The sequence below is a fragment of the Crocodylus porosus genome, unplaced genomic scaffold, assembly GCF_001723895.1.
Source record: "Crocodylus porosus isolate Cpor-Errol unplaced genomic scaffold, CroPor_comp1, whole genome shotgun sequence".
Classification (NCBI taxonomy): Eukaryota; Metazoa; Chordata; order Crocodylia; family Crocodylidae; genus Crocodylus; species Crocodylus porosus.
Genome location: NW_017728931.1, coordinates 3,250,373 through 3,278,097, shown reverse-complemented (window position 1 = coordinate 3,278,097; position 27,725 = coordinate 3,250,373). Strand labels below are relative to the sequence as shown.

The 27,725-nt window shown below is 39.3% G+C and overlaps 1 protein-coding gene across 3 annotated transcripts in view; it reads left to right on the top strand.

Moving 5' to 3' along the window:
- The window catches only part of RALGAPA2 (Ral GTPase activating protein catalytic alpha subunit 2), a 357,121-nt gene that overhangs the window by 180,125 nt on the left and 149,271 nt on the right, over positions 1 to 27,725 (top strand). For all 3 annotated transcript variants that reach the window (XM_019544076.1, XM_019544075.1, XM_019544074.1), the window contains 3 exons: positions 15,252 to 15,380; positions 24,372 to 24,500; positions 25,791 to 25,849. In XM_019544076.1, coding sequence (XP_019399621.1) covers positions 15,252 to 15,380; positions 24,372 to 24,500; positions 25,791 to 25,849 — 317 coding nt within the window. The remainder of the gene's footprint in view (positions 1 to 15,251; positions 15,381 to 24,371; positions 24,501 to 25,790; positions 25,850 to 27,725) is intronic.

Sequence of the window (27,725 nt, the reverse complement as noted above, 5' to 3'; positions counted from 1 at the left end):
TGATTTAAATACATCCAGCCCCTCCAGAAGTTCCCTGACTAGATACTCACTAACCCCTGGCCTAGGTGCGCCTCCCCTGGGGCCTGAGGGGGGCCTGGTAGGGGGGCTGATCTGGTCCCTGCTCAGGAAAACGGAGGCAAAGAAGTCATTAAATAGGTTAGCTTTGTCGTGTGGTGTGATGACCAAATTTTCTAGCATGTCCTGCAGGGCCTTACATTATCCGGAACCTTCTTTTTGCCCCCTATGTATTTAAAAAAGGACTTCTTGTTGTCCTTGATCCGGGAAGCTAGTCCCAGTTCCCTCTCTGCCTTGGCCTTCCTGACTCCCCCCTGCATCCCCGAGCAACCGCAGTATAATCCACCCTGGTGATGGCCCCTCCCTTCCATTGGGTGTACGCCTCCCTTTTAGCTAGGAGACATTCCCGGATGCTTTTGGTGAGCCATGTGGGCTTTTGCGCCCTCTTGCCCCCTTTGATCCGTGTTGGGATTACCTCCCTTTGAGCTTGGAGGATCTTCTCCTTAAGGAGCGACCACTCTCCTTGGACACCTGGCTCCCCTCCCGTCCAGGACCTCAGTGCTTCCCTGACTATTCTCCTTAGCTCCTTGAAGTCCACCCTCCTGAAATCTAGGGCTGCTGCCTTGCGGCAGGCCTTTGCCACCTCACGCTGGATGGTGAATTCCAGCAAGCAATGATCACTGTTGCCAAGGTGGTCAAGCGCCTGCAGCCCCCTCACCAGGTCGTAACTGGTGACCAGCACCAGGTCCAACAAGGCATCTCCCCTAGTGGGGCTGTGCACCTCCTGGGTTAGATGGAGGTCCTGGATTTGGACTAGGAACCTACGTGAGTGGTCAGTCCTGGCTGACTGCTCTTCCCAGCAGATGTCTGGAAAGTTCAGGTCACCCATGATGACCACGTCCTTTGACCTAACTACCTCTGTGAGCTAACTTAAGAATTCCTGGTCTAGCTCTTCCCGTTGGTTGGGTGATCTGTAATAGACTCCCACCATTAAGTCTCTTTCCCCTTGACTGCCTTGTATTCTAACCCAGAGCACTTCCATGTTCCCCTCCTCTGACTCTCTGCTACCTGGTGAGGATATGTATTCCTCCTTAATGTAGAGCGCTGCACCCCCGCCTTTCCTCCTTGTCCTGTCCCTCCTGTAAAGCCTATAACCCTTGATATTCACCACCCAGTCGTGTGTTGGGTCCCACCACATTTAAGTGAGCCCCACTATGTCTGGGTTGGTGTCAGCTAGCAGGAGGGTAAGTTCCTCCTACTTGTTTCCCATACTAATAGCATTTGTGTAGAGGCATTTGAGGCCTCCTGTGGATTTGTGCACTGGCTCCCTAATCACAGCATTTCCCTGGCCCCTGTTGCTTACCTGTGTATATGTTCCGCTCGTCAGTCTAGGCTGGGCTGTACTTGTGAGTGCTGCTTGGTTTAGCGGTCCAAGTCTTCCTCCTCCCTCGCCTTTCCCTTCTCCCAACAAGCTTAGTTTAAAGCCCACCGGAGGAGATCTGCCAACCTAGAAGAGAACACACACTTACCTTTAGAGGAAAGGTGGAGCCCATCCCACCAGAGCATGTCTCTCATCGTGATGTACGGGTCATTGTCAAGGAAGCCAAAGCCTGCCTCAAGACACCAGTCCCGAAGCCGCCAGTTTCTCTGCAATGCACGTCTCATGCCTTCTTCCACGTCCGCTCACTAGTAGAACAGAAGAGAATACCACCTGTGCACCGATCTCCTTCAGCACCACCCCCCCAGAGCGTGGTAATCCGCCATCAGGTGATGGCGTATATACCTTCTCATGGGGTATATAAAAGAGCAATGTAAGAGGATATTTTACGAAAAGCTCCCAAAGGCAATCTGAGTTTCAGGTTTAGCAATTAGCTCAGAAAGGGAGCAAGGAGATAGTGATGCAACTGAAATGTCTATAATGTCTATAATTTGTCTGTCCCTGGCTATGTGTCTATAATTTGTCTGTCCCTGGCTGTCTAATAACAAACATCCCTGTACGAAGATGTGAACAATCCTATGCAACAGTTGCATCACCTTTTTCAGACTAGAGAAATCACTATATAGTGGAACAATAGAAATTACTCATAGTATAAGTGATAGAATATCTCTCACTTCATTATTTGCAGGTAGCCAGTTAAATAGATTATTGGGCGGTATGCCATTGTAATCTACAAATTTTATAATGGATCTTTTTCTTTTGAAAATCCAGATAAAGGGAGAGCAGCAGGAGAGAGAAGCAATGAATTAATTTGAGTTTCTATATGTATGCAGACAGGAAAATGCAGAAAAGAGAGCTCAACTTGAAGTGCCTCAAAACATCCTAAAATTATAGTTATTTCTTATTATCACAGAATTTCTAGTGATGTACCCAGGGTCACATTGTGTTGTGCTGTACAGATAATCTTTTGAGACTGTGTAGAGAGCAACCATTATGACAGTGTTTTGCCAGTCTTTCATGCATAGAACCAGGAGCCTGAGTCTGTCATGCGTGTGTGAAAAAAAGACTTTAGATTGTTTAGTTTCTGAGAGTCATAATGGACTTGGTGGGAAGATCAGAAATGCAAGGCAAGAAGAGAGGTGTAGTAAAACGAGTCATATTTTGACTATGGACAAGAATTCATATCCCAAGTCCTAAGGAGAGTGTCTATTAAAAATAAAATAAGAAAATTCCTGGAAAATCACAATGAAGTACCTAACTAGTTTGATTTCTGTAAAGGAAAATTATGACTCATTAATCTTTTAATTTGTGAATGTATGAATAAAGTAGTGGACATGGAAAGCCAGATAACACTTATTTAGATTCCTATATGCCTTTGACAAGGTTCCTCACAAGAAACAGCTAAAATAATAAAGTAATTGTTGGGTGAGAGATATAGTTTTGCTGTGGGTTAAATCTTGGTTAGGATACAGAGGGCACATCTATATGTGTGCCGAACTGAACAGTTGCTACTGCACAGTTATTTAGTATTTGCTTAAGTAACTGGCATTATTGTGCAGTCCAGATGTCACATGGTTTTTTTTTCACACTACTGCACAGTAGCAATGAGTTAAGGTTGTGCTTGCAGTGGCCCTCACTGAAATAGCAGCTATTTAATATTTTGTTTAATCCTTATCAGATGTTTTTGTTAACCATGTCTAACCCCAGCTGGGTTGTGACTTCTGAGTTAAATGATACCACTTTTCTGTCATAGGAATATTTCCATCTGCATGATAAAGGGTCACACTGCAGAATGTTCTTTGGCATTTCTAATTCACCAAAGGTATTTACGAAAAGCCTGGTAGGAACTGCCTCCCCTTTCATGCTTACAGTATTCCTGTATTCTCAAACCTGGATAGTTAGTTAACTTTAGCAAGTCCTTACCAGCAGCAAGACTTGCTGTTTGCTTTTTATCTGTATGCTTACTGTATAACAGGGGTTGGCACTCCCTGGCATGCATGCCAGTATGGCATGTAAAGGCATTTTCCTTAACACGTGTTGCCTTGGGGTGGACAACAGGGAAGGGGCCAGGGCTGTGCTACCACAACAAGAATCAGGCCCCTCACACTTCCCCCACCGTCCACCCCAGGTACACATGCACCCCCCACCACCAACGAGCAAGGTCAGGGGTATGCAGACCTCAGTGTAACAGCTTGTAGCCTCCCAGGCACCTACCACAGCCAGCTCCTGCCACCCGCCACTGGGGAGGCCCCTGCCACCAGTCAGAGAGCCCAGGCTGTTCGCATCAGGCAGCAGGAAGGCTGCAGATTGCTACAACAGGGTCTGCAGAGCCCTGGCCCAGCTTATTGCTGACAGCAGGTGCAGACGTGCCTCAGGACAACCAGTGGGGAAGGAGCCAGAGTTGCACTGTTACAACAAGGATTGGACCACTTGCAGCTTCCCCCTGTCTGCCCCTGGCATGCCAACATCTTACAAGTCAAGGTTTGGGTATTTTTGGTACTCTGCCCCAAAATTTTGCCAAACCCTGCTATATAATTTGTGATCCATCCAAGGAATTTCCTTTATTCCAAAAGATTGGCTCAAGGAATATTTGCCAAGTTACCCACTTCTGGCAAGAAAATCCCAGAAGACCAGTGAAATTCTAGCTGGGTCATAACCATATCCACATATATGATACCTTTTTTAATTTGCTTCAGAGGAGATAGTTACAACCGTAGTTGGCAACAAAATTCCTTCAAGTGTAGACAATGTGGAAATTTTGATTAACATTGCTCTAAAAGCCTTATGACATTCCATTTGTGGGAGCTCCCAAACTGTTATATTTGTCCATCCTTTGTGATGGTTACCATCAGCAGTCAGAACTAGGGAGCCCAGTCCCGGTAGCTTGATAGTTCATGCTCCATGGAACAGGTAGGAGGCTGAACTGAATTTAACTTCTTTGGATTTGAAAGCTACTAAATACAGACTGAAAAATAATATGCTTGCTTGGTGAGTAACTTTGATACCACAACCTCTGTGTACTGCTTGAATAAACAATATAACACTCCTTCCAAAAATCCTGTCAAGAAACAGTGGTCATTATCTCATTCTGATTTCTGTCTCCTCAAAAATGCTTGTACTAGCAGCCAGCTACCATCATAAGTTCCCATGGTTTGAGAAATAGGACTGACTATCTTTCTGGGATTGACCTCTTTCTGACAACAGCAATGGAAAATGATCCCGATCCTATTTCAAAGCGTGTTCAGAGACTTTTTTTCTTGAACTGAGACGTTTTCCAATTCCATTGATCTTGTTAAAACTTTTTGATCACACAAAGACAGAATCCAAGTCATACTGCTTTCTCCAACATGGGCCAGATGGCACCAATATAGGGATTGCTTATGTCTCTGACAGAAGCCTCCATACCTTCTACCAGTATCATTGAGTCTACTGTCACAAGAAAAGAGTGTGGGTCTAATCCAGGGTTTCTCTAGTTCATTGGTTGAATCATTAGAAATTGCCTAATTCTCTGTGACAGTGGTACCCAACCTCCCAGCCTCCCAAGATGAATGAATGGCTCACAGTCAGTCCATAGACTAGATCCACAGGTGGGATCCCACATGCCTAGGTCTGGCCATGCATCAGCCAAACCCCCTGGGCCCAAATTTGGCTCCAGAGCAATCTTGTATGCTGACCTAACCACATGCTGTCATGATCTAGCATGCATGGCCACATTATCTGGTCCACAGGGGCTCCCCATGGTCCAGAAATTTGGCAGCATGCAAGCAGCAATTAATGCTGCCACCACTCACCTGCTGTCAAATTTCCAGACCTGAAGGGAGCCCCACAGGCTAGATAACAACTGGCCCTGCCAGCTGTATCTGGCCTCTGGACTGGAGTTGGAGGACCACTGCTCAATGACATGTAGTTTGGAAAACTCCACAGGAGTTTCTGTTGCAGTCTGGAGTCAGCAGTGCTGAAATGTTTCTATGAGAAATGGATGTTTTTTTTCTCTAGTATGGCAGAGAAGCCTGTCTCTCCATTCTGTGTTCATATCATTTGTTTTGGATTATTGTCACTCAGCTGCCTTCTGTATCTCATTGTGCACCTATTGGCTTCATCAGTGTATCTGTTAGTGAATAGCTATACTGATAATCATTGTGTCGTCCTAAGATCCTGGAAGGTTTATTTAAAGCCTTCTGGAAAAGGTTTTTTTTTTTTAAAAAAAAACCTCATTCCATTGCCTTTCAAAGAGTATCTGGCTGGCAGCTATAAATGTCCTTAAAAGATTCTCAGTCACCTGCCACAGCTATAAACATGAGTGTGCACAGTCTCTTGACATATGCCTGTTAATAATTGGACATTGATTGAAGGAGGATATTGTTTGAGAGGTAACTAACCTGATTAGATAAACTTAAGTTTTGGGGGTTCCTTCTATAGCAACATGGAAGACTAACAATTAAACCTTTTGAAGACAGTCACAGAACTTAATTGAGTGGCCTATTTTGGAGCTACTGGTTTAATAAGGAATATTAGAGAATGTTCTTAAAGACCAACATTTCAGAAAATCTGTGGAATGATATTGCAGTTACATTATGTGTAATTTCATGAAGGTAAGGACAGAACTGACTAAAACCTGAAAATAATCTTGAAAATCCTACTGAGTTAACAGATGTATTCAATTATTACATTTCAGCACATACAGATTAGATTTGTTTCATCATATAGAATGTTAGGCAAGAGTGCTGCAGACTGAAAAGTTAAGGACTATATTATTTTGCTCTATTTTTACTTTTATTTTAGTAATGAAAGGTGTCCAGGCCAGTGAAAGGGAGCATCCTTTATTGATAACTCTCCTTTATGCCTTCTATATCTGTTACTCTTTTCTACATATTTACATGTGTAAAGTGGTTTAACATATTTTGAATATACTGTTACTAGTTGTGGGTAGAAATAGTATGCAGTATCTGTGTGCTGAGCTTATATATAAACAGTGGATATGAAAAGATGTAGAGTTGTCTTAGTTAAATGGCTTGCTAATTCAGAATATGAAGCATATCGTTTGAGGGTTTTTATGGCAGAAAACATTTTACTTATCTATTTGATATTGCCATCAATGTGAAGTAAAAAAAAGTATTTGTGAGCTGTTATATCTTTTTCTATTAAGTTTGTATTTATAAATACAATGAAGAGTAGCATAGAACTTTTAGACTACCAGGCTATTAGTACTGTTTACTGGAACATGGATTAGCTGGGTAGAGCATTGTTTTCTAAACATTGTTCTCCATGGAATAAGAACTCCTTTAAGTATTTATGTGTTTTATAAAGTGTTGCAGACGAGGGCCCTTAGTTTTGAGACAGTTTGGAAATTGTTAGCCATTGTGGGTTTTAGGTTTGTCTCTAGAGAACAATAGATTGTTTTGAAAAAAAATCTAATGTAACTTTTTATACTTCATCAGACTTTCAGATTCTAATATTTTGCTAGCTATTTTATGCCCTGTTGCAAACATAGCAGCTTCTGCCAAGCCAGATATGCATGTTAGGGATTGGGTGTAAAAGCTATTCTGATCCCAATAGCTCAACTGCAAAGCTGCCCTCAGCCTGATCCTGCAGTTTGAGACTGGGTTGTCCTGGGCTAGGGCCAACAGTTACCTGATTGTGAACCCAATCCCAGGACAGCCCCAATACTGCTCAGTTGTAGGCATTTTTTTAGAAGTCTTGGGACCTGGGACCATGGGATGTGGGAGCCTCTCCCTCATCTCGAGGTCTCCATGTTCCAAGATGTGTAAAAACCATGCATTCAGCTCGGCTCCCCTTATTCACTGGGGCTGCATGGGAAGGCAGGGAAGGTTGCTAGGCTCAGGGGTTGCCAGGTTCCCTTCAGGGGGGAGCCTTCATCTCCCTCCCACCAAGGAACCTTGCAAATTGCTCCCCTGGAGGGGCATTTTTGGCATTGGGACTTAGGCTGTCCCAGTCCAGATGTTGACCCACATCCTCATGCTGATACTGACAGTCACCATTGGCATGGAGGTGTTCAGTTTATAGTGCCGTACAAATGAACTGCAAAGATATTCCACATATTTTGTGGAATATCTTTCTTGCCTGGTTTGCAGTGTTATGGTACTGTAAATCAGATGAACATGTAATCACACGTTTTATGGCATGATTAACACTTTAATTGCACCATAATTGTAATGTGTGCCAGGAGGCTAGATTTTATCAAGCATGGTATTTCCAAATATGGAAACAAGGAAATAAATGATATGCCTAAGTGAGATTGGGACCACATCTAGACCACTATCTACAATTCTGATCACCCGTATTCATGAAAGTTGAGCTCAAACTGGAGCTAGTGCACAGAATAGCTGCTAGAATGGAGACCCTTTGCTACAAGAGGGAAGGAGAAAAGCTCAGCTTTTTAGCTTAACAAAATGAGGGTATAGAGGTGGATATGACTACTGTCAATCAAAAATCAGGGGAGTGAAACACCTGGTAGCAAAAATCTTGATAAGCTATATAAAAGTGTTGGCACAAAAACAAGTAGGCATAAACTGTGTGTGAATGATTTTAGATGGAAAACTAGAAGATTTCTGACCAATAAAGGGGTGAAGTTCTGGAAAACTCTTCCAGTTTTTGTAGTGGGGGCAAAACTCCTACCTAGTTTTAAATGAAACTTAGATAAGCTTTTGAAAGTTTAAGACATGGTCATCTGTGAGAACAGGGGATTGGACTTGCTGATACAAAAAGATCTCTTCCTGTCCTGTGTTACCATATGAGCATGTGAGAGCTATGCCAGTTTGCATCAACTGCAAACGTGTAGTAGTGCAGGAAAGTACATTTATGGTATCCATAGATATGGCTTTTAAGATGGTTCCCAAAACTCCAAGGCATAGAGTGGGTCAGATGTTTGAACATACAGGCTAGGAACAGAAGTTGCACATAAACTGGTTTAAATGATCAGAAACTGGTTTAAACCTGTATCAGAATAGAAGTTCAGTGCACATAAACCAGTTTCAAAATGGCTGACACTATTTAAGATAAACCTGGTTGAATGTAGTATTAGACTTAACTGATTTGGGTCAAACCAGCTTATGAAACTTCTGTCCCAGACCCCTTCCTGGTTCAAGTTAAATCACAGTCCCCCAGCATCCCAATATGCTTTACAGACATGGACTGCGCTGTGCTGCCTGCTCCAGAGAGCAAGGCTGACCCTGCCCTTCTGCTCCCTAGCTGGAGCAGTGAGAGCTGGCTCACTGGCCCCCAGGCAAACCCCAGCTGCAGTCTGGGGCCAGGGAGGGGGGTTAAACTCACCTTCCTATGAGTACAAAGCTGCCCTGCCCTGCTAAAAACTCAGTGCTGGCTGCAACTGTAGACTACAAATCCCAGAGACACCTAAAAGCAGGAAGAGAAAGTGACAAGCAACCCTGAGAGACCTGGTGTTCTGATTCTGGACTGCAAATCTTGGAGACCATGGGTCCAGCAGAAAGAGTAAGTGAACACACAGCCCAGGCTGCCTTTATAGCTCTTCAGTTTATAGTTTTTCAGAGAGAGAACTATTCTTGTTCAAGCTTTTATAAATTCAGTGCCACTACCTCCCCCACCCAGGCAGAGCAGGAGTTGAGGTCTGGCCACACTCCCTCTCCTTCAGCAGAGCTTTCTATCTTCCCTCCCATTTGGCAGTGGCTGGCAGGCATGCTCTGGCACTCCCCAGCTTCTGGCTTGAGCCACTGCAGGCATATGGCTGCATTTCCTGAATCAAAAGTGAATGTTCATTTGCTTATCTGTTCAATCCCTGCAATTTAGACTAACCTACAAAGACTGAATCAATCAGCCTCTGGCTTTTTGACTGCCTGTACTTAGCCACAGAGGCAGTGTCCCTGAAGAACCACACTTACTGTGGCATTTAGTCTTTTTTTTTTTTTTTTTTTTGCACAACCATTAGTAAAAAAAAGTACTTTTCACCCAGCTCTCTGGTGTGAATTTCCTGATTACTTTGAAAAACGTAAGTACTAAGTACTGCTTGTAAAGCAAAGCTTGCACTTTTTCTGAAACCAAGTCTTGAAAATCTTATGACACTGTCACTTTCCTAGCAGCTTTGCAGGCAAAAGAACAGAGACTCAGGATCAGTGTAAGACAGTGATTTTCAACCAGGATGCCACATGAGCATTGTTAGGTTTACACATATGATTCACAAAATAAACCCAGGGATTTCAAATTGGTATCTGTAGTTGTAATTTTTTAATTCTTTGCAACAGATAAACTGCTCTGTTGTTTTTCTGTAGGCATAAACAGCGAAAACTAGGAGCTGACATTTTCCAAGGGTTGCCTCAAGTCTATCCAGAGATTTCTCAGATCTATCCAGAGGTGCCTTATGTCTAAAAAGGTTGAGAACTATTGGTTTAGGATAAGTATTTCTACCTTTTGGATAACAATTGGTTACTGAACCAAACTGTCATGGATTTTGTGTCTTATTCCTTGCTTACATGTGGCCACAACTGCATCAACTAGTTTGAATATAAATGACAACCTTAACTTGAATGCTTAATTGCCAATTGTGCCTTTGAAAAATCTCTCCCTTGCTTTTCTTCGAAAAAACTTAGGGTGTAGGAAGAAATTGTTTTGTATGGCAGGGTTGATTTATAACTCTGTGCTTTTTTAATGCATGTTTTAATACATATATATTTTTGAGAGTAGATTTAAATGGCAATTTTAATGTATTTTCTCCAAAGATAATCCTGTTTTTTCTACTCAAGTTAAATTTCTTTATTATTTTTGGTGGAACTTCATTTTTAACAGGACACCTAAATTACCACTGTAGCTGTTATAGTAAGGGTTATTTTCTCAAAAGTTTCAGCTTTTTAACTTTTGGTTTCATGTTCAACAACAAACAATCAAAACCAGTTTTTTTCAGACCCTGTAATTGTTTTGTCTCAACAATTGTCTGAATTGTTGTCTGAAAAAAGAAGACTAGGGAAATTCAGAAACCAGTAGAGTTATTGTTTTTCCTTTATAAGGTAGAAAACAAAATAATTGAATAATATTTTTCTCTCGTAAATTCCAGTCCCTAATAGAGAACAAGTTGAACTTTCAGTGAGAAACCGAGCTTGTTCCTGAGTAGGGACAATTGGGAAACCTGATAAAGGCAGATGGCAGGCTATTTTGTTACACCTACAATCTGCAAAAGCCTAGGCAAAAATTAGGTGAAGAATATTTTTGTAATTGACCTTTCAGTGAACTAACATAAATATTTTTCCACTTACAGGATGAAGGTGACCTTATGAAATTGGTTTGCGTGCTAAAATACCCTGAACTGAAATATTTTGTCATTTATAGAGTTAATTCATTTTACACTGGCATAAACAGGGGATTTCCTCCCTCCCCCCCCCCCTCTATTTTTGACACTACAGTGCAGCATTTTGAATTGAAACAGTCCATAATGGATCTTTTTTCCCACTTTTCCATAACAACATGAACACTAAATTATAGCAGTGCAATTATGTAAACAATGGAAATGCTTCCAGAATGAATACTTCCTTTTAAATTTTCATTTTGTGTAATTGTTGAAAGGTTTGGAGCCATAATAAACCAAAGTTATTTTACACATTTATCGTTCTAAAGGTCAATTATGAAAGAAGTAAAGAAACAACACTGTACAAAAACGAGTAAACCAATTTCTATTGCCATCACCATATGTTTTTCTTATTGCTTGTGTTTTTCCAGTTACTGTGTACATAGCATTCAATTAAAGTGATTCATTTACTAGGCTGTAAGCTGCTGAATACAGTTTATATTTATAGAACTGTGCTTTGAAGGGAAGGAAACAACTTGCCTCTATTTGAATTACCTGATTTTTTTTGCAAGATCACTGATAGGACATATGTTCTCACTTGGTTGCTTTTTCATAAACCTGAATCCTTCGATAAGCTGCAAACCAACTGCATTACTATGTGAATCTAGCTTTTACCAGTAGATGTGCATACTGCATGAAAGTATGTCAATCAAGAAATGAAAGAGAAAATTTCATCATTAGTCTTCGTGTGTTTTAAAGGTTTTGTGAGATTTAGATTTATTTACATTACATACATATTTTAGGCAAGGTTTTGGTTTTATTTATGCTGAAATTAAACTGATTATTTTAAACAAAGCCAATAAAACTACTCTGGTTTTGCATTGGTAAAATGGAGACTAGAATCTTTTATGAAGTCAAAGACAGAGTTCAAGATAACTTATTTATTCAACGTGTACATAGTTAACTTTGATGCAAATAGTTGTGAATGTTATATCACAGTAGCACGATAGGTGTTATGAAATTGTTTGTCTTGAACGTGAATAGTGACAAAGAGAAACTGAGGGATTACTGTAGTGCAGTGATTCTCAGCCAGGGTGCCATGCCTTGGGCTATCTTGAGATCTTTTCAAGGATGTTGGAGTGTGCCACATAATATTAACACTGTTAGGTATGCTAACATGATTCACAATATAAAAATTGGGGTTTCGAGTAGTAGGTTTCAAATAGGAATCCATAGTGTTAAAACTATTCTGACCTGTTGTGATCTTTATGGGTTCTTTGCAACAGAAAAATCACTTTATTGTTTTTCCATAATCAAAAAATGAATGAAAACTGAGAGCTGGCATTTTCCATGGGGTGCCTTGAGTCTTAAAAGGTTGAAAACCACTGCTGTAGTGTAACAGCAGACTTTTTTCAAAATAATTTTGTTGAATTCTCTGTCTTGAAACTTGGAAAAAAATATTTTCTTGTTTATTAAATATACTCTATGTCAGTGCTTCTCAATCAGGGTTCCATGGCCTTCTGGGGTGCCTAGAGGCCCTTTCAAGGGTGTTAGGGGGTGCCACGCTGTTAGCACTGTTAGGTGAACAAATATGATTTACAAGATAAACCCAGAGATTACAAACTGGAATCCATAGTGTTAAAAACATTCTGATGTGTTGTTGTCTTTCTGAGTTCTTTGCAACAAAAAAATCACTAATATTTTTCTGTTTGTAACAAAATAAGCGAAAGCTAAGAGCTGTCATTTTCTGGGGGGTGCCTTTGTTCTAAAAAGGTTGAGGACTGCTGTTCTGTGCTCTCTCTCTTCAGCAACAATGTAGTATCTGCAACCAAATTCTTATACTGTTTAGAAAAATGCACCATCAGAAGATGAAATCATCATGTATCGTGCTTCATCTGTGCAACATCTTGTTTTAAATTAGACCTGTATACTCACATCTATACTCTCTTCTTCCAACTGTATTCTTCCTTTGCTTATTTACAGAGGGTACTGTGAAAAAGATCAAAGTTAAAGCATTACAATATGCATCTAGTGCCGCCTTAACCTCATCACTGTTTTGGTAGTAAATATTAGCAGTAGCCAGTTTCTGTAGAGTTTGAGGTATAGTTGTAGCTCAAGTAAACACACACAAGATTGAATCCTTTTGAATCTTTGAAGACTTATAGCAGGCTCACTGACCATTAGATTTTACTGCCAATTTTTTAAAGTTTAATTAAAAAAAAACCCTGAATATTGGTTTAGTGTCTTAACTTTAACAGATGGAATTAATGAAAGCAAGGCAAAGTTAACACAGTTGTGATTAATCTTTGTACGTGCTACATTCTGCTACCTTTTAAGCCAGGTTTGCATGAATTTTTTTATTGTAGCATATGTCAACAGAAGTGTGTTCCCATCTGCCACTGTATAGCTTGATGCCTGATATTCAGAGACAGGGCACAGCACAATACCTACCCCTGTAAGTAATTACAGGTGTGTTGTGAGGAGTGCAGTGCATTAATCAGACCCTTAATTATAAAAAAAGGTGGATCTTTTGTTCTGCCCTTGGAGCATGAGTTTACCACCCACTTTATGAGCTGCAGCATCCATCTGCTCACTCTTTTAGAATGTTTGCATTGACTGATATTGACTTTAAAGTGTATCAAAGGAAGTGATTAAAACTAGTTTAAACATTAACTTGAGTGGCATTATAGCTCATTCAGAGAGGTGAAAACAGTCTGCTGCAATGCCAAAATTTAAAAATATTTATAATTTTTAATGTGAGATTATTTATCATTCCATAGATCACTTCCCACTATGTTAATGTTAATAAGTATTTTCCTGGATCAATACATAGTGTTAGAGGAGACTTTGATAGTGTTTTGAAAAGTATTAATGTAGTTTTAAAATACCTAGAAATGAAAAAAGTGACTGAATTTATGCTGTTTTTGCTAACATGGGCTGTACGTGAAGAAGACCTGACTTTTTTCTAAGCATTTTTTAACCTTTGTCTGTTTGCTTACTTTTAATCTTGGAAATCTCAAAATTACGAATGAGTCCATTACACTAAGAAATGTTTCAAATGTTATGTCAACTTCAACCTGTAGTCTTCATTGGTTATAAGGATTTGCTGGAGGGTTCAGAAATAATGTAGACTGAAACCTTTCTCACACCTTAATTGAATGATTGGAAGCATCTAATGCTTAAAGAGAGAATTTCTCTCAAGTCCTTAAGTGACAAAAACATTATTTAAATGAGTTGTATTTGGCTGATTCATTCTGCTACTGCTCATGTAGTTTTCCAACCACCACAGACTATTCCAAGGCAGACAAAACTTAAATTTTTAATTTAAAAATCAAGCATGAAAACAACAATCTGTTTAAAATAATGGGCTTTTTTAATTTATTGTAAAATTCAGTAAGGTGGTGGGGTAGCAAAGCACTTAAACATTTTCTTTTGGCATGGCAGGTTTTTCTTAATCTTGCAGTGGGAACAGAAATGGTTTTAAACTTGTACAGAAATCAACTCCCTCATTCTTCTGCAACAGTGATAATTGTTGCAAGGGATTTTAAATTTGATGCTGAATTTTAAACCCACTCAAGTTTTGTGAATGCTGAACTTCACCTCAGAATGATCAGGTCAAAATTTTGTCTTGATCACAAGAGACAGCAGAGGTTTGGGAGGGGAATGAAGCACAAAGGAGGAGATTTAGAATGCTTACTCCCCAAAAGTCTACATGTGTTTGGCGTCAAGTTGTGGCAACACCACTGTTACTATAACACAGGCTTCTCTTTTGGTGGTAAAAACATGTTTTCTTTTTAAAAAAAATTATTTATCCTTGGGGGGGAAACTTGAAATATAACTGTTTAGGCTTAGCAGATTATCGCCTAGGGGCAGAGGGAAGTTATTCTTTATAAAAGTTAGCAACAATTTTATTTTTGTAAAAGTTGTCTACAGGTACTTTTTGCGTTTAACATTAGTGCATTTGTCAATTACATCTTTATAAATCCTGTGAAGTTTCCACACAAATGTTTAATCATGGAAATAAGGTACTGGCTGTAGGCTGCTATCTTGAACGACTTGGAAACAGTGCATTAGGAAGTCTGGTTTAATTAGTGTTATGTAGCCTGGGAATGCTTATGTATTATTTTAGCTTTATTTCATTTCTGATGCTATATCAATTTATCAAACTTAATAACTACTTGAATATTTTGGTACATCTGGTAAGCATATAACAAAACACAAATTATACAAATTGCTACTTTCCTTTCAAATGTGGTTATAAATAAGAAAACATGACTTCGTCAGAGCTAAGGTTTGAATTGTTACAGAGAAAGGGAATGTACATTTTCTAGAAAATGTGTTTTTCTAGTGAAGAAATAGGAAACTCTGATCAGTGTTTCAGAGAACTGAATAATATGTAGATTTGAGTACTTCTATAAAACTGTATTTCTTAATTTTTGTAACAGATAACAGCATCATAAGATTTCATTGTTAAATAGCCTTGATTATTTTTTCTGGAAAATTGAAGGGTTCACTTCTCTTTCTTTTCAGGATATTTTGAATACTGTCATAAAGCACTGTCCACCCTGGTTTTTCTTCTTGGCTTTACCTGGTTTTACAATGCTGATAGGAGACTTCATTACAGCTGCAGCCAGAGTTCTTAGTACAGACATGTTGGAGGTGAGTATGACAATGCTCAACATCCAAGTTCCCAGGAGAGTGCACAGTTGCTAACAAGGTTCAGATTTCTCCACTCTAACAGGTGTTGACTCATTAGTGCCATGTGAAACTGGGCTCTTGGGGCAGATACCATGGCAGCTGATGTGTGAAATTGTAGGATAAGGTGACATACTAGTATTGCAAAGGTGTTTCATCAAAAGGCCAAAGTGTGAGAAATCATATCCTCACTAATATTGCAGAACATTTACACACTAAAAGCAGGACTTGAATTTCAGATTCTCATTAGTGTTTTACAGTGAATGAATATTGAAACTACAAAGCATTTTGATGGCACAGAATTTCTTATAGTTTATAAGGGATAATAACACCATTTCATCTAGTTTAAAAAATGTAAATGCAGAATAACGACTAACATGCTAAGGCAGTGGTTTGCAACTTTTTTTCATTTGAAGATCCCTATAAATTTCCAATAGAGGTGGCCCACTTTGAATTGTAATTGGGTATTCACATACTTTTGATTAATCATAGTCATCTTTTGTAGACCCCTTAGGCATAGTCTGCAGACCCCCAGGGGTCTGTAGACCACAGGATGAAAACCACTGTGCTTAAGGTAATGTTAAAGTTCTTACAAGCTTGCTAAAATAGGAAGCTTTTGTATAAGATTGAGAAATATGAATAAGTTCTTAAGACATACATTGTTAAGAAAGTTTGGATCTTTGTGTAGGTATATGTTAACAGAAATAGGCACACCATATGAAAGGAGGAGGAAGAAAAATCATCTCCAGTTACAGCAGAATGTCATGAGTTGTTTTGTCCTTATGCATAGACATGTTTTTATGGTCATCAGTATATATACAGGCATTGGTTTGGTACAGAGCTGTCACAAAAATAGATCAAAAAGCTTTTTAGGGATCAAAAGCTTACCTTGTCAGCAAGTAGTACTGCAAGATGTTTTAATATTGTGCTTCATATAAACATGTAAAAAAAATCTCTGCCGCAAGAAACCCACCAGGTATTATACAAAGCATGTCGTACTTATTATGTTTTATATATTTAAAATAATAGAAAAGGTTATCTATAGTGCTAAATACCACAGTAAACATTTTTATATGCTGGTCTCTAGTCAATTCTGGTGCACATGCTTTACTATTAACACTGTTTTAAACGGTATAGTTGTTGTCAAATTTACATATAAGACTCTCAAATACCCTTTGTGGGCAACAGTTTGAGAGGGTTGGTTTTCTTTTGTTTGTTGCCATGATGGGTGTGACATCATTGTGATATAAAAACAGGACCTGATCATGAAAATTCATGCATAAAGGTAGAATCTGCAACTTCATGATACCATTAATTTTCCAGGAGAATCATGTAAATGCAAGAGTTTGTCCCTGCATCTGACCTTGCAAGATCAAGGCCATAGCTTAGGTTTTGGATTAGGTAGCAACAAAACCCATAACAAATATAAGCATCGGTGTGATGCATTAATAAAAAAATCGTCTTATGATGTCCTAAAAGGGTATAATGCCATGAGAAATATTACATTAGACCCTTTCCTCAGCCAGAAATATAATAAAAAAAATGCCAAAACAAATAAATGGGGCAACAGTATAAGGAAGGGTGTCTGAGAAGAGACTGAAGCATTGAACCAAACAGGAAGGATTTTTATGGAAGAAATTAATTTTAAGGAGGGATCTGGAGGAGACAGAGAGAGCACTTGTTAGGTGAGTCATTCCAAGTTTGAAAGACAGTAGGAAGGAATTGGAGGATGGTAGAGAGAGCCTGAGATGAGAAGCAGAAAGAAATGTAGAGCAAGGGTAATAGACGGAAGTAATTTATGACTTTGAGAAACCTGCCAAAGAGGTTTTGGTGCATCTCTCTTAGAGATGCACCTTTTGGCTTGGCCTATACTCAATGCACCTTTTACAGGTTTTGCTGAAATATATATTTAATTTTTTGTCTTCTTTAGTTGCTAGTTCATAGTTTCATAGTTTCTAGAGTCGGAAGGGACCTGAGTAGATCATCTAGTCCAGCCCCCTGCCATGGCAGGAAAGAGTACTGGGGTCAAATGACCCCAGCAAGGTTCAATTGACCTGTATATGTAGTTTCCTTGCCTTCTCTAGTTACACTGGCTCAGCCTTTCTTTGGCTTTCTTAGCTTGGAAATACACAGGTGATTAGTGTGTCAGGTCTCTCCAACACTTAACCATCACATATTTTTTAGGCTGAAGTATGATAGAAGGTTGTGATAGACTGTTATGATGACTGTTATCTTATGGCATGGGTCTGTTATTTGGTACTGCAAGCACTCCACTGTGTTGACGTCTAATGGGTTGCTGCAAGCCATTAGCAGAGTTTGATTTTTCTTGTGGCAGTCTTGTTACCACAACCCAGTTTTGCTGCAGCCATTGTCTTGCACTTTTGTTCAAGAGACACTGTTCGAGCTTTCAGTTTTCACATGCAGCACTCTCATGCCCCACCTTCGAGTGCCCAAAGTCTTATTGACATTGACCATTCTACCCATCACTGGCTTTCTGGCCATTATGCCTTTGACATATGAGTATGGTGACACTCACTTCATAATCATCATCTGAGCCACTCAGCACCATAGTAGGGCTCATAAAACAGCAGAGGAAAGAGGTCTTCCTCAAAGTAGGTGCCTTCATCGTCTTCAGAAATGGCTTCTACCATACCATGGAGCCTCTCATTAGTATATGAAGATCCTTGTGCTACTGCGGTCTTGGCACTAGTTGGGGTCACTTCTGCACCATTGCATTGTTCAGCACTGTGTATCCAGACATCAGCATTGCCTCCTCTCTCACTTTCCACATCTGTCCCTACTTCTGTGCAGGGTGGATTGATTTAAATCAAATTATCTAAATGAACAAGCCAAAAGCCCAATTTAAATAACTGATTTTTTTTTTTTAATCAACTTTCCTCTTGTGTGTGTATGTGTTTGTTTTTTTTAAAGACAGGTGTGTTTTCATTCACTGATGCAACAATTAAAATATGTTCATTTACAACTAAATACAATTTTGCAGTAGATTTGGTACATATCCTTATGTATACAAACTAGATATATATGTATATATTTTAAAAATATATAGCTTAACATATTTAGATTGTTAGATATACTTCATTTTAGTATGGAATGGTGCATATTTACAAATAATTTATTAAACAGTAGTATTAACTGTTATAGTATTAGAAGTATGAACTCTGATTACTGAATTAAACCAGTTGTTTCATGTCACCCTGGGGAAAATTGTCTGGAATGGCTAAGTTAAAATCATTTGAGCTTAAGTTCCTACTTGTTTAATTCCCTTTAAAATTAGACAATTATTTTTTTTTACCAAGGCCATTTTGAAAATTGTTATCTCCTTTCAAAGTTTTAGAACTCAAAAGCCTCATCCTCCTCCCCCTTTTTAGTAATAGACTGGAAGAGAAAAACAGGCTTTCCTGCTTTTTCAGCTCCCAGTCAATTCTCAGCTTTGAATGAACCAGTCCAAATGAAGAAAATATTTTTTCTGTACCAACAGAAGAGTCAACTGCTGATTTAGGACTTCAGCAAGCTCTGGTTCCAGGTTTTTTGCTAGTGACTCCACCAGTTCAGTGCTGTGACTTTCTTTAAAATATCCTTTGCAAACTTACTGCTTGAATGATTCACCTTTAACCCTGAAATGCATTATGGTTAGTATGATTTGTGGGTCACTGGTAGATGTCCATGTCATAGCAACATTTTCCTCTTCAGCAGTTAAACATCTACTCTTTTTGTTAAGAATATCAGCAAGAAAATGAGGTAGAGTAAATGCTTGATCAATCTACTTCTTTACTGCTTGCAATTTAACTTTGCTGGTGGGTATTTCTTGCTTTGATGTTTCTTGAAGTTCTTTCCAAGTTTCAACAGCAGCCACAATAAGGCAGCAATCTTTCTGTAGTTTGTCCAAGGTTCTGGAAACAGGTTTTAATGTACTCAGTATATCTTCTATATCACTTTTTAGTCCCATGTTGACTATTCTAGCTATGGTACTTCCATCAATATTATCACAATTTTCTTCACAGATGATCATTGGAATAGGCCAGTTCTTAATAAATAGCTCAAAGCAGTCAACCACTGAATTCCAGCATACGTTTTAGGGAAGAATTAGCCTGTATTCCCCAGCTCTGTTCAGTGAAGCTGAAGCAAACTGGTTGTTACAGAAGTATTTTTCTATTCCAACAGCATTTCCCTTTACTCCTGGAGTACTTAAATCTTTGGCTAAAAGATGCATCAAATGAGCACTGCACCCAAATGTTAAAAGATTCAGGTTTACTTCATTATCTTTTAAGTTTCTTCTCATCTTTGCTACATTTGCAGCATTATCTGTAACAGAGCTGCGCACATGATACTTGAACTTGTGCTCATAGTTTGTTATTGCTTTTACTGCTACTTTAAAAAACATTCTGCAGTATGGGCATTTCCTGATGTATCAGTTGTTTCTGTAAGATAAACAATCCCATCTTCTGTTGTCACACAAACACATATTACTGGATTGTTGTGTACATTGCTCTATCCATTGACATGCAAATAAACACTTTTCCCATCGATGTTTTTTGCATACTGTTTAGTTTCCTTCTCATGCACTGTATCCAAAAGCCTTCAGCAATAGCTGTTCTGCTGGTTGGAGTGTAACCTGGTCATAATGATTGAAACATGTCAGTGAAAAGTTTGTTCTGAACAAGGCAAGAGAGAGAATCTCTTGAATAAATGAACTGCGCAATCTTTTTGTCTATGCTGTCTTGCTGGACTTTCCTGGTCCTGATTATTAAGTCATCCATAGTTTTACTTGATAATGAAGAAGTCTCTTTTTGGATACAGGGAATTCACTGTCTGATGTGTATTTAGTTGCAGTACTACTGGTGGTACCAGTAGATGATTCTGAAGTTGTAGACATTACAAATGATGGACATTCAAAATTTCTGGACCTATGGCAGGTTTTTCCTCCAGTTTCCGGGTCTTGAAATCAAGACTGGTCTTTTCTTCACAGAAAGTTGTTCTTTTCCTATACTGAAGGGAGCCCAGTGTTGGTCTTTCTATTGAGCACCTTGCTCTTTACTCTGCTCTCTCTCCCTCCTTCACACAAGAAACTAACAACAAACCAAGACTGTAACTGTAACTCACCCTCAAAAAACAAAACCCTTCCCCCTGACAATCCATGATTTCTGCTGTTGCCTTGTGTGCTGCAGAATTGTAGTTTAGAGAGAGAGTAGAGCACTTGAGAAGTTAATGTTTACGTATCTGTATATATGCAAAAAGACCAAAAAAGGCCATTGAACTGAAGTACCCAGAATCATTCAGAAGCAGGGAGTTGATAGTTACTGAGCAAATGGTTGTTTTTCCATGAGCTGGGCTGAAGAATAAGCCTCCATTATGGATTTAGAATCATAAATATTCATAATTTATTATCTGAACTAATCAGAGCTCAAGTAGAGAGAATAAAACAGGAGTTTGATACCATCCAGGTGAGTTCAGTGGATAATCCTGATCAATGAGTATGGATGATGATGTCTGCTGGAGTCAGAGGCCAGGTTCCAATACCTGTGCGGACTTTGCTGATCCTTTGCATCCAGTAGTAGAAACCCTGCATCCTTGCAGGGCCAAGCCTCTGATATGTGAAATATTGTGCCATATTTTTAAAGCTTGACCTCAAAAGTTAGATGGTTTTTCCTCTCATTCTTTTATAGAAGAAAATTAGCCTTAACTCCAGAGTTTTTAGTAGAGGCTCATTGACCCAATAGATTATTTTATTTAAATTATTTTCATAGATTATCCTAAATTTATTCTTTAGACTATGTTTTATTAAATTCAAATTTCATTTTAAGATGGTTGATTTTAAAATGGAAGACTTAATTCTAATTTAAATAAAATCAAAACAATCTGATTTAAATCAAAAAAATAGATTTTTTTTTTAAATCATTGATTTTTATTCACCCTACTTATCCTCCAGGTTCATTGGCACTGCCCTTCAGTACAGTATCTTATTCTGACACTGACCCTGACCCATTCCAACATTCCTGTTGCTGAGGGTCTTATTGAATTAATCATTGTGTGAACAGTTGTTTCCTGTGCCGTATTGCCACTCTCTGTTCAGAGCTGGCCTCTGTATTCCCCTGGCACTTGTGGCTTTGGATTAAGCCTTTACCCATGGAACTAATCCAGTGTTCCTGTTGTTTGAGGTTGTGTGCTTCTTCCTCAAGGGATATACAGATCCTACTTGCCTCCATCTTGTTAATCTGGAACACTCATTCTTGCAAGAAAAGGTGAGAAAGCTACTGCCTTCTCCAGAAACCATGCCTCCATCTGACCCTTTGGCAGATGAAGTCAGAGGTTTCCCGAACCTTCTTAGGTCCCTTGCCCAGACTTCAAACTCTTTTAAAAAGAAGTAACTGAAACCTCAATGCACTCAATGACTGTCATTCTATGCTAACCCAGCCCTTTGAAAGTAATACTGCCAGTTTAAGCCATTCTTCTACTGGCCCATGTCACTTGGAACTCTCCTACCTTATACCTGTCTCTTGAGAAGCATATTGACAAGAGGTATATAGTCCTGCTGTAGGAAGTGAAGTTTCAGTATTTGCACCCAGCTACATTATCGCTGGTATTGGAAGCAGCAATAAGGTTCCCTGGATGGTGAACTTATCGCCGTCACCCCCATGATGGAAAGCTGACATGTTTCTCCCACTCTGTCACACTGAGTTTCTAAAAACATTGTCGAAGGGCCTCTTATGTGTCAAAGACCCAGTTCCTGAGTGGGATATGAATTTGCCCCTTATAATACATACGCAATCACTGTTTAAGTGAATGGCAGTCTGTTTGACAGTCCTCTTGGTGGTAATCATTTCTGCCAAGCGATTTACTTTGAACCAAGCTCTAATGGCAGATGTCCCATAATACCATCTTATAGTTGGACAAGGTGATTTTTCATACTCACCCAGTTTCTGAGTTTCAGCTTAGCCAGTAAACTTCATTACCAGCCTTTTTTCCCAAAGCTGCATGATTCAGAGCCGGAGGCAACCCTTCACACTTTGGGTGTGAAAAGATCTCTGGCCTGCTACCTGCACAGGATTGCAAACCTTTTAGCAGGTCCCCACAGCAGTTTTCAGTCAAAGTGGAAGGGTCCAGGGCATCAGCTGTTTCGTGTCAAAGACTCTCCAGTTGGATTTCCAGTCATATCAGACTCTCATGAATTTGCAAAGGACCGTCTGTGATCCCCAGACACTCCGGCAAAGTACAGGCACCTTGCAGTGCCTCCTCCTTCAGGGTCTTATGTTAGACGTTTGTATAGACCAGTGACTGCAATTCACTTAACACCTTTGCTAAAGTTTCCAGATATCTACTAAGAAATCCCAGTACTGCAATCTATTGCAAAAGCTGACGGTATCATCACAGGAACTGAAGATGTCAAAGTGAAGTAACACTGTATTAATAAGTTTTTACCTAACCCAGTGAAGCTTTTTTTTTAGTTCAATAATTCTTTTCACTGTGCTAAAAAAGTGCAAGGTTTTTTTGGTTGCTATTGTGGAGGCCTGCTGGAATGACAGCACTTTTGGCAGGATGGTGCTCCTGTCAATCTCTGCCTGAAGAGATGCTGAATCTCCCTCTCCATATGTTATGGGCACAGCTTCTGGAGCCACCCACATGTGAGAATGTGTGCATGGACTCAAAAGGAGAAAAGGAAATTACCACTAACTGAAGTTTTTTGAGATGTGTTATCCACATATACATGTGTGCGCATGCACATTAAAATTCAGCTGTCCTGCCTCAGAGTCTGCCCCTCTAGGACTCTCCCATTGAAAGGAAACTGAAAAGCTAAAATGCTTTCCATTCTTTATCCTCTGGGTACAGGAGGGTGGCAAAAAGTAGTTTCCAGACAAAAGGCTCAGGGGCTAAACCCACCAACATGTGAGAATGACTGTGTTTGAAAGCACATGTTAGAGAACTCAGTTACCAGTAAGCAATTTCCTTTTTTCAGACATTGGCAGCTGAATAGATGGTTCAATCTCTAGAATTAGATCCCCAAATCAGGACTTAAGTGCATGCAAATATTAAGAAATGCCAAATTTTGAGTTTAATATCTAAATGTGGGCGTCAAACATCCTATTTAGGCATTCATGTATAAAAACTGAGTTCCCCAAATCTTAAGAATTTTATTTTAAATTAATAAGTTATTGTCTGTTTTTAAAAGGAGGCTTACATTTTGGGATTAATAGAATGAAGCTAAGTATTTTATTTGTGGTACATACAGCATGATGTATGCTGCACAAAAACATCTAGTATTTCAGACCCTTCTGCATCACTTGGTTGAATATACAATATAGATCTGAGGCTTTCAGTGACAGAAATAATTCAAGTTAGCAAAAATTGAAATTCTCCTGATGTCAGCTCAGAAAGCATATAGCATTCTGTTCGTAGTTCCTGATTATTGTAAGTATTTTAAATTGTTCTCAAGGAACATGAATAACAACAGAACTGTGAAACTACAGAACTATCTAAGAGAGTTGTCATAATATATTGCACACAAACACATAGACAAGGATAAGTGAAAATTTAACACTGGTCTTAATATGTAGTGGCCTGTTTTCCAAGACTGGACACTGCTTTCAGTCAGAGCTATATTTTATCAGCTCAAGAGGCAGGTGCCTGCCTGTTGTTCTTGTCAAACAGTGGACCCCGAGGAATGTAGAAACAGAACAAACAAAATAGAATATGTATTGTAAAGTAATCAAATCACTATGCTGTGTACACAGAGGTGGTGCCTGGTTAGTACTGATGGAGTAGTTTTATTCTATGTACAAATTCAACAAGAAAAATGAACAGAAAAGAAGTCCAATACAGGGCATGAAGAATGTTAAGCATATCACTTACGTGATAATATTACGTGATACCAATATCATACAATTTGTCGTTTTTATAGCTTTATGAAAAAACGTTTGTTTGTACCTGTTTTCTCTCTAGGCCCCTCGTTCAGAAGCTCATACTATTCTTGGTTCTCTTGTTTGCTTTCCAAATATCTACCAAGAAATCCCACTGCTGCAACCCATCCTGAAAACTGGTGGTCTCATCACAGGAACTGCAGATGTCAAAGTAAAGTAACTTTGTATTAATAAATCCTTACCTAACCCAATGAAGTTTTACATTGTTAAATAATTTGATTATTTTTACCATGCACTAAAAAACCCTGCAAGTTGATGAGTGTTAACTTGCTAATTTATAACTCTATATTAGCAATGAACTAAACATATGGTGCAAATACTTTTAACTTTTTATATTACTTCTTATTTTGAGAGAGAGAGCTGGCTAAAATCTAGTTTTCTACTCTTCTGCCAGGCATCTGTCAGTTCACTTTAAGAAGTGGCATTTATGTATAACGTTATTTATTCCTGGTATGCATGTACATCTGTGGCAATGTATACTTGCAAGAGACTAGGGCAATTCATTTTTACTTATTTTTACCTTTTTATATAATATTAAAATGTTTAACAAATAGCCTTTATGTGGGAGAGAGGCATGAATTTAGCTCAAAACATGTTTTTCCCAGATCAGTAATTTCATTGAGACTCCATGAAACAATAATTGCTCTAAATGTGGATGTAAAGCTTTAGGGGTGTTGGTTGTGGATGTTAGGCTTTGTAATTCATGGGCCTTAATAATCATCTTTAAAAAATATTAAACTATTGTTAGCTGAAATTAAAGTCAGCCCTAATGGTCATCATGATTCTGATAGCAATTTTCTCTTTGGTAATTATGAGAGATCACAGTAATTCACCGTGGAATTTGTATAAGGATATAGGATTCCCTTCAAATGCCACATAGAATGTTAGAAAGTGGAAAAAGAAGAAATGAGAACTTACAACCCTGTTCATTCCATGGTTGTGATCTAGTGTCCTCAGCTACATGTGAATCAGTCTGAGAGATTTGTCAAAAATGCATTAAAACAAGACAGATTCTGGGCTTGTCTGTTTTTTGAACTAAAGTACACCAGTATTTTCAAATGTTGCTGCCCAAAGCATATACACTTAAGACCATCGTTAGCCATTTAAAGTTACTTTGACTTTTAAGAGATACTGAGCACTTCTGGCAAACTGGAATAACAAGTGTTTAGCAACTGAAAATCAGCTACCAGTAGATTTTTTTGCCTGTTTGTAGTTTTAGGTTCCCCATTAAGCCATGAAAGTTTGTAAATTTTGGCTTATTTACACCCAATAAGTTGTTCTCTTGGAAAATATATTAGAAGCAAACATCCCATGGTAATACACTGACACTTCCAAATTTATTTCACTTGTGACCCTGTCAGAATGAAATATCTGATACACTTGAATTAATACAAAAGTATTTTTGAAAAAGTGCTTATTTTCATGAATTTTATTGTTTCAGTGTTACCTCATAAATATTTTATTGAAGAATGCCACTGATGAGCCAAGTGAAGCTGCAAGGTAAAAGACTGAATAAAAGAGAAAATATTGTGAAGTCTTAAGATAGCAAATCAAAATTTAAATAAATGAGTGTGAAAGTTACAATTCTTAGAAACCATTCAACTTGAAAAGTATTAAAAATAATAACTTGGGTGATGATGACATGAGGGGATATTTGAAACCAAGCATGTTACAAAGTTTTAAAAAGGGTTTGGACTTAAACTTTTCTTTAGAAAGAGTACTGTAATCTGGTGGAGTTTTTTTACTGTTATTCCTTGTTACCCTAAATGTAAAAAAGTAAAATTTAGTGGAAGATTTCTGCTTTGAAGTTTTGTTTCATGATTCATTCAGCCAGCTAAATCATACTGTCATTGACAAGTCATGTGAGATCATCCATAGGACCATTAGGCTACAGGTACCTCATACCTGCACCTTTTTAATATAGTATTATGTTCAATGGAAAAAATATATTTTACTTCAAACAAAAAAATCTTTTTCAACTGTTGGCTTTAATATTTTTCATTTTATTAATTATTTTGTTAGACCCAAGTACATTATCTTACACACGTAAGACAGGTATACAGGTTACTGCGCTGGCATTTTTAACATGTCCTGCAGTATATATAATATGTTTAATTTTATCCTGATTTCTGAGGGGAGCATTGCTAGGTATGTAAATCTAACTTTTTAAGGAGCTGCTTAGTTATGTGCCCCATTTCATCAAGAGTCAGCATGTACGTACTCATAGGGCATGTCCACACATGCAAGCATGCATGGTTGCAGCAGCTCAAATAGAAGAGGTGCAAATTTGAGCCGGGCCTTTTTGCCTCCGCACACGTGCCTGGACATGCACTTTGGTGTGGGGCAAATTGTGCCGCTTGGGGCAAAATAACCCTGTCTTGCTCCTCCAGGATCTGCTGCCAGGGGGAGCTAGAGCCTGGGGCCAGCACCTGTGCTGTCCCCAGCAGTATAAAAAGCTGCCCTGTCAAGTAGCTCAGGTCTGCTCACTCTCGGGAGCTTCTGGGGCCCAGCCAATTGGTACTTAGGAACACTACCCCTTGTGCCAGCTGGACTGCTGAAGCAGCCCTGAGAGTTTCCTGCACCTTTTACCCACTGCAGAAGTCTGGCAGTGGGGGCTGCTGCCTGGCTGTGACCTGCTGCGCACCTGCCAAACCTGGGTGGGGACTGCACAGCCAGTAGAGGCATATGCCCCTCTGAGCCAGCTTCCAGCGGGCTGTGGCTACAGAGTTGGCCTTTGTATGGCACTACTGCCATGTGTGCCCCCTGCCTGGCCATCTGGGTAGCTATCACCCAGAAGATGTTCTGGGTGTGGTAGCCTGCTTTGAACTGTCAAAGCGTGTCCTTCTGGCCCCAACTGGCCAGGAGGTCACTCACCTTCAGCTGGGTCCAAGGTACAAACTCTGAGCAGGCTCCTCTGCCTGGGTCCTTCCACTTGCCTCCCTAGCAGGAATTCTGGTGTTCCCTATTTGAAAACTGAAAAATTCCTGATAAAAAAAATCCCAAAGTCACTCTGTAAAATACCCCAAAATCCATATTCCTCCACAATTAGAACAAAAGACCACTACAGAGAGAGAGTGAGAGACAGAGACAGCAGTCAGTTGGGCAATATTTTATTGATATATCTACAGTGTTAAAGCAATTTGGAAGCCTACCAGTGTCTCTATCATCATAATGAAATGAATTCTAAATACTTATATGTTTAGCTGCCCCCCACAGGGGCTACATCTCCCCCAACGGGGTCCACAGGGCCCTCTGCAGGGCCCACATGCCCCACCCACACTTGCTCCCTCAGCCCCCTGAATTGCTACCCTGCCTGGCCCCAGCTCCTACAGCCAGCCCAATGGCTGCCCCACCCCAGCTTGCACCCCCAGACCCC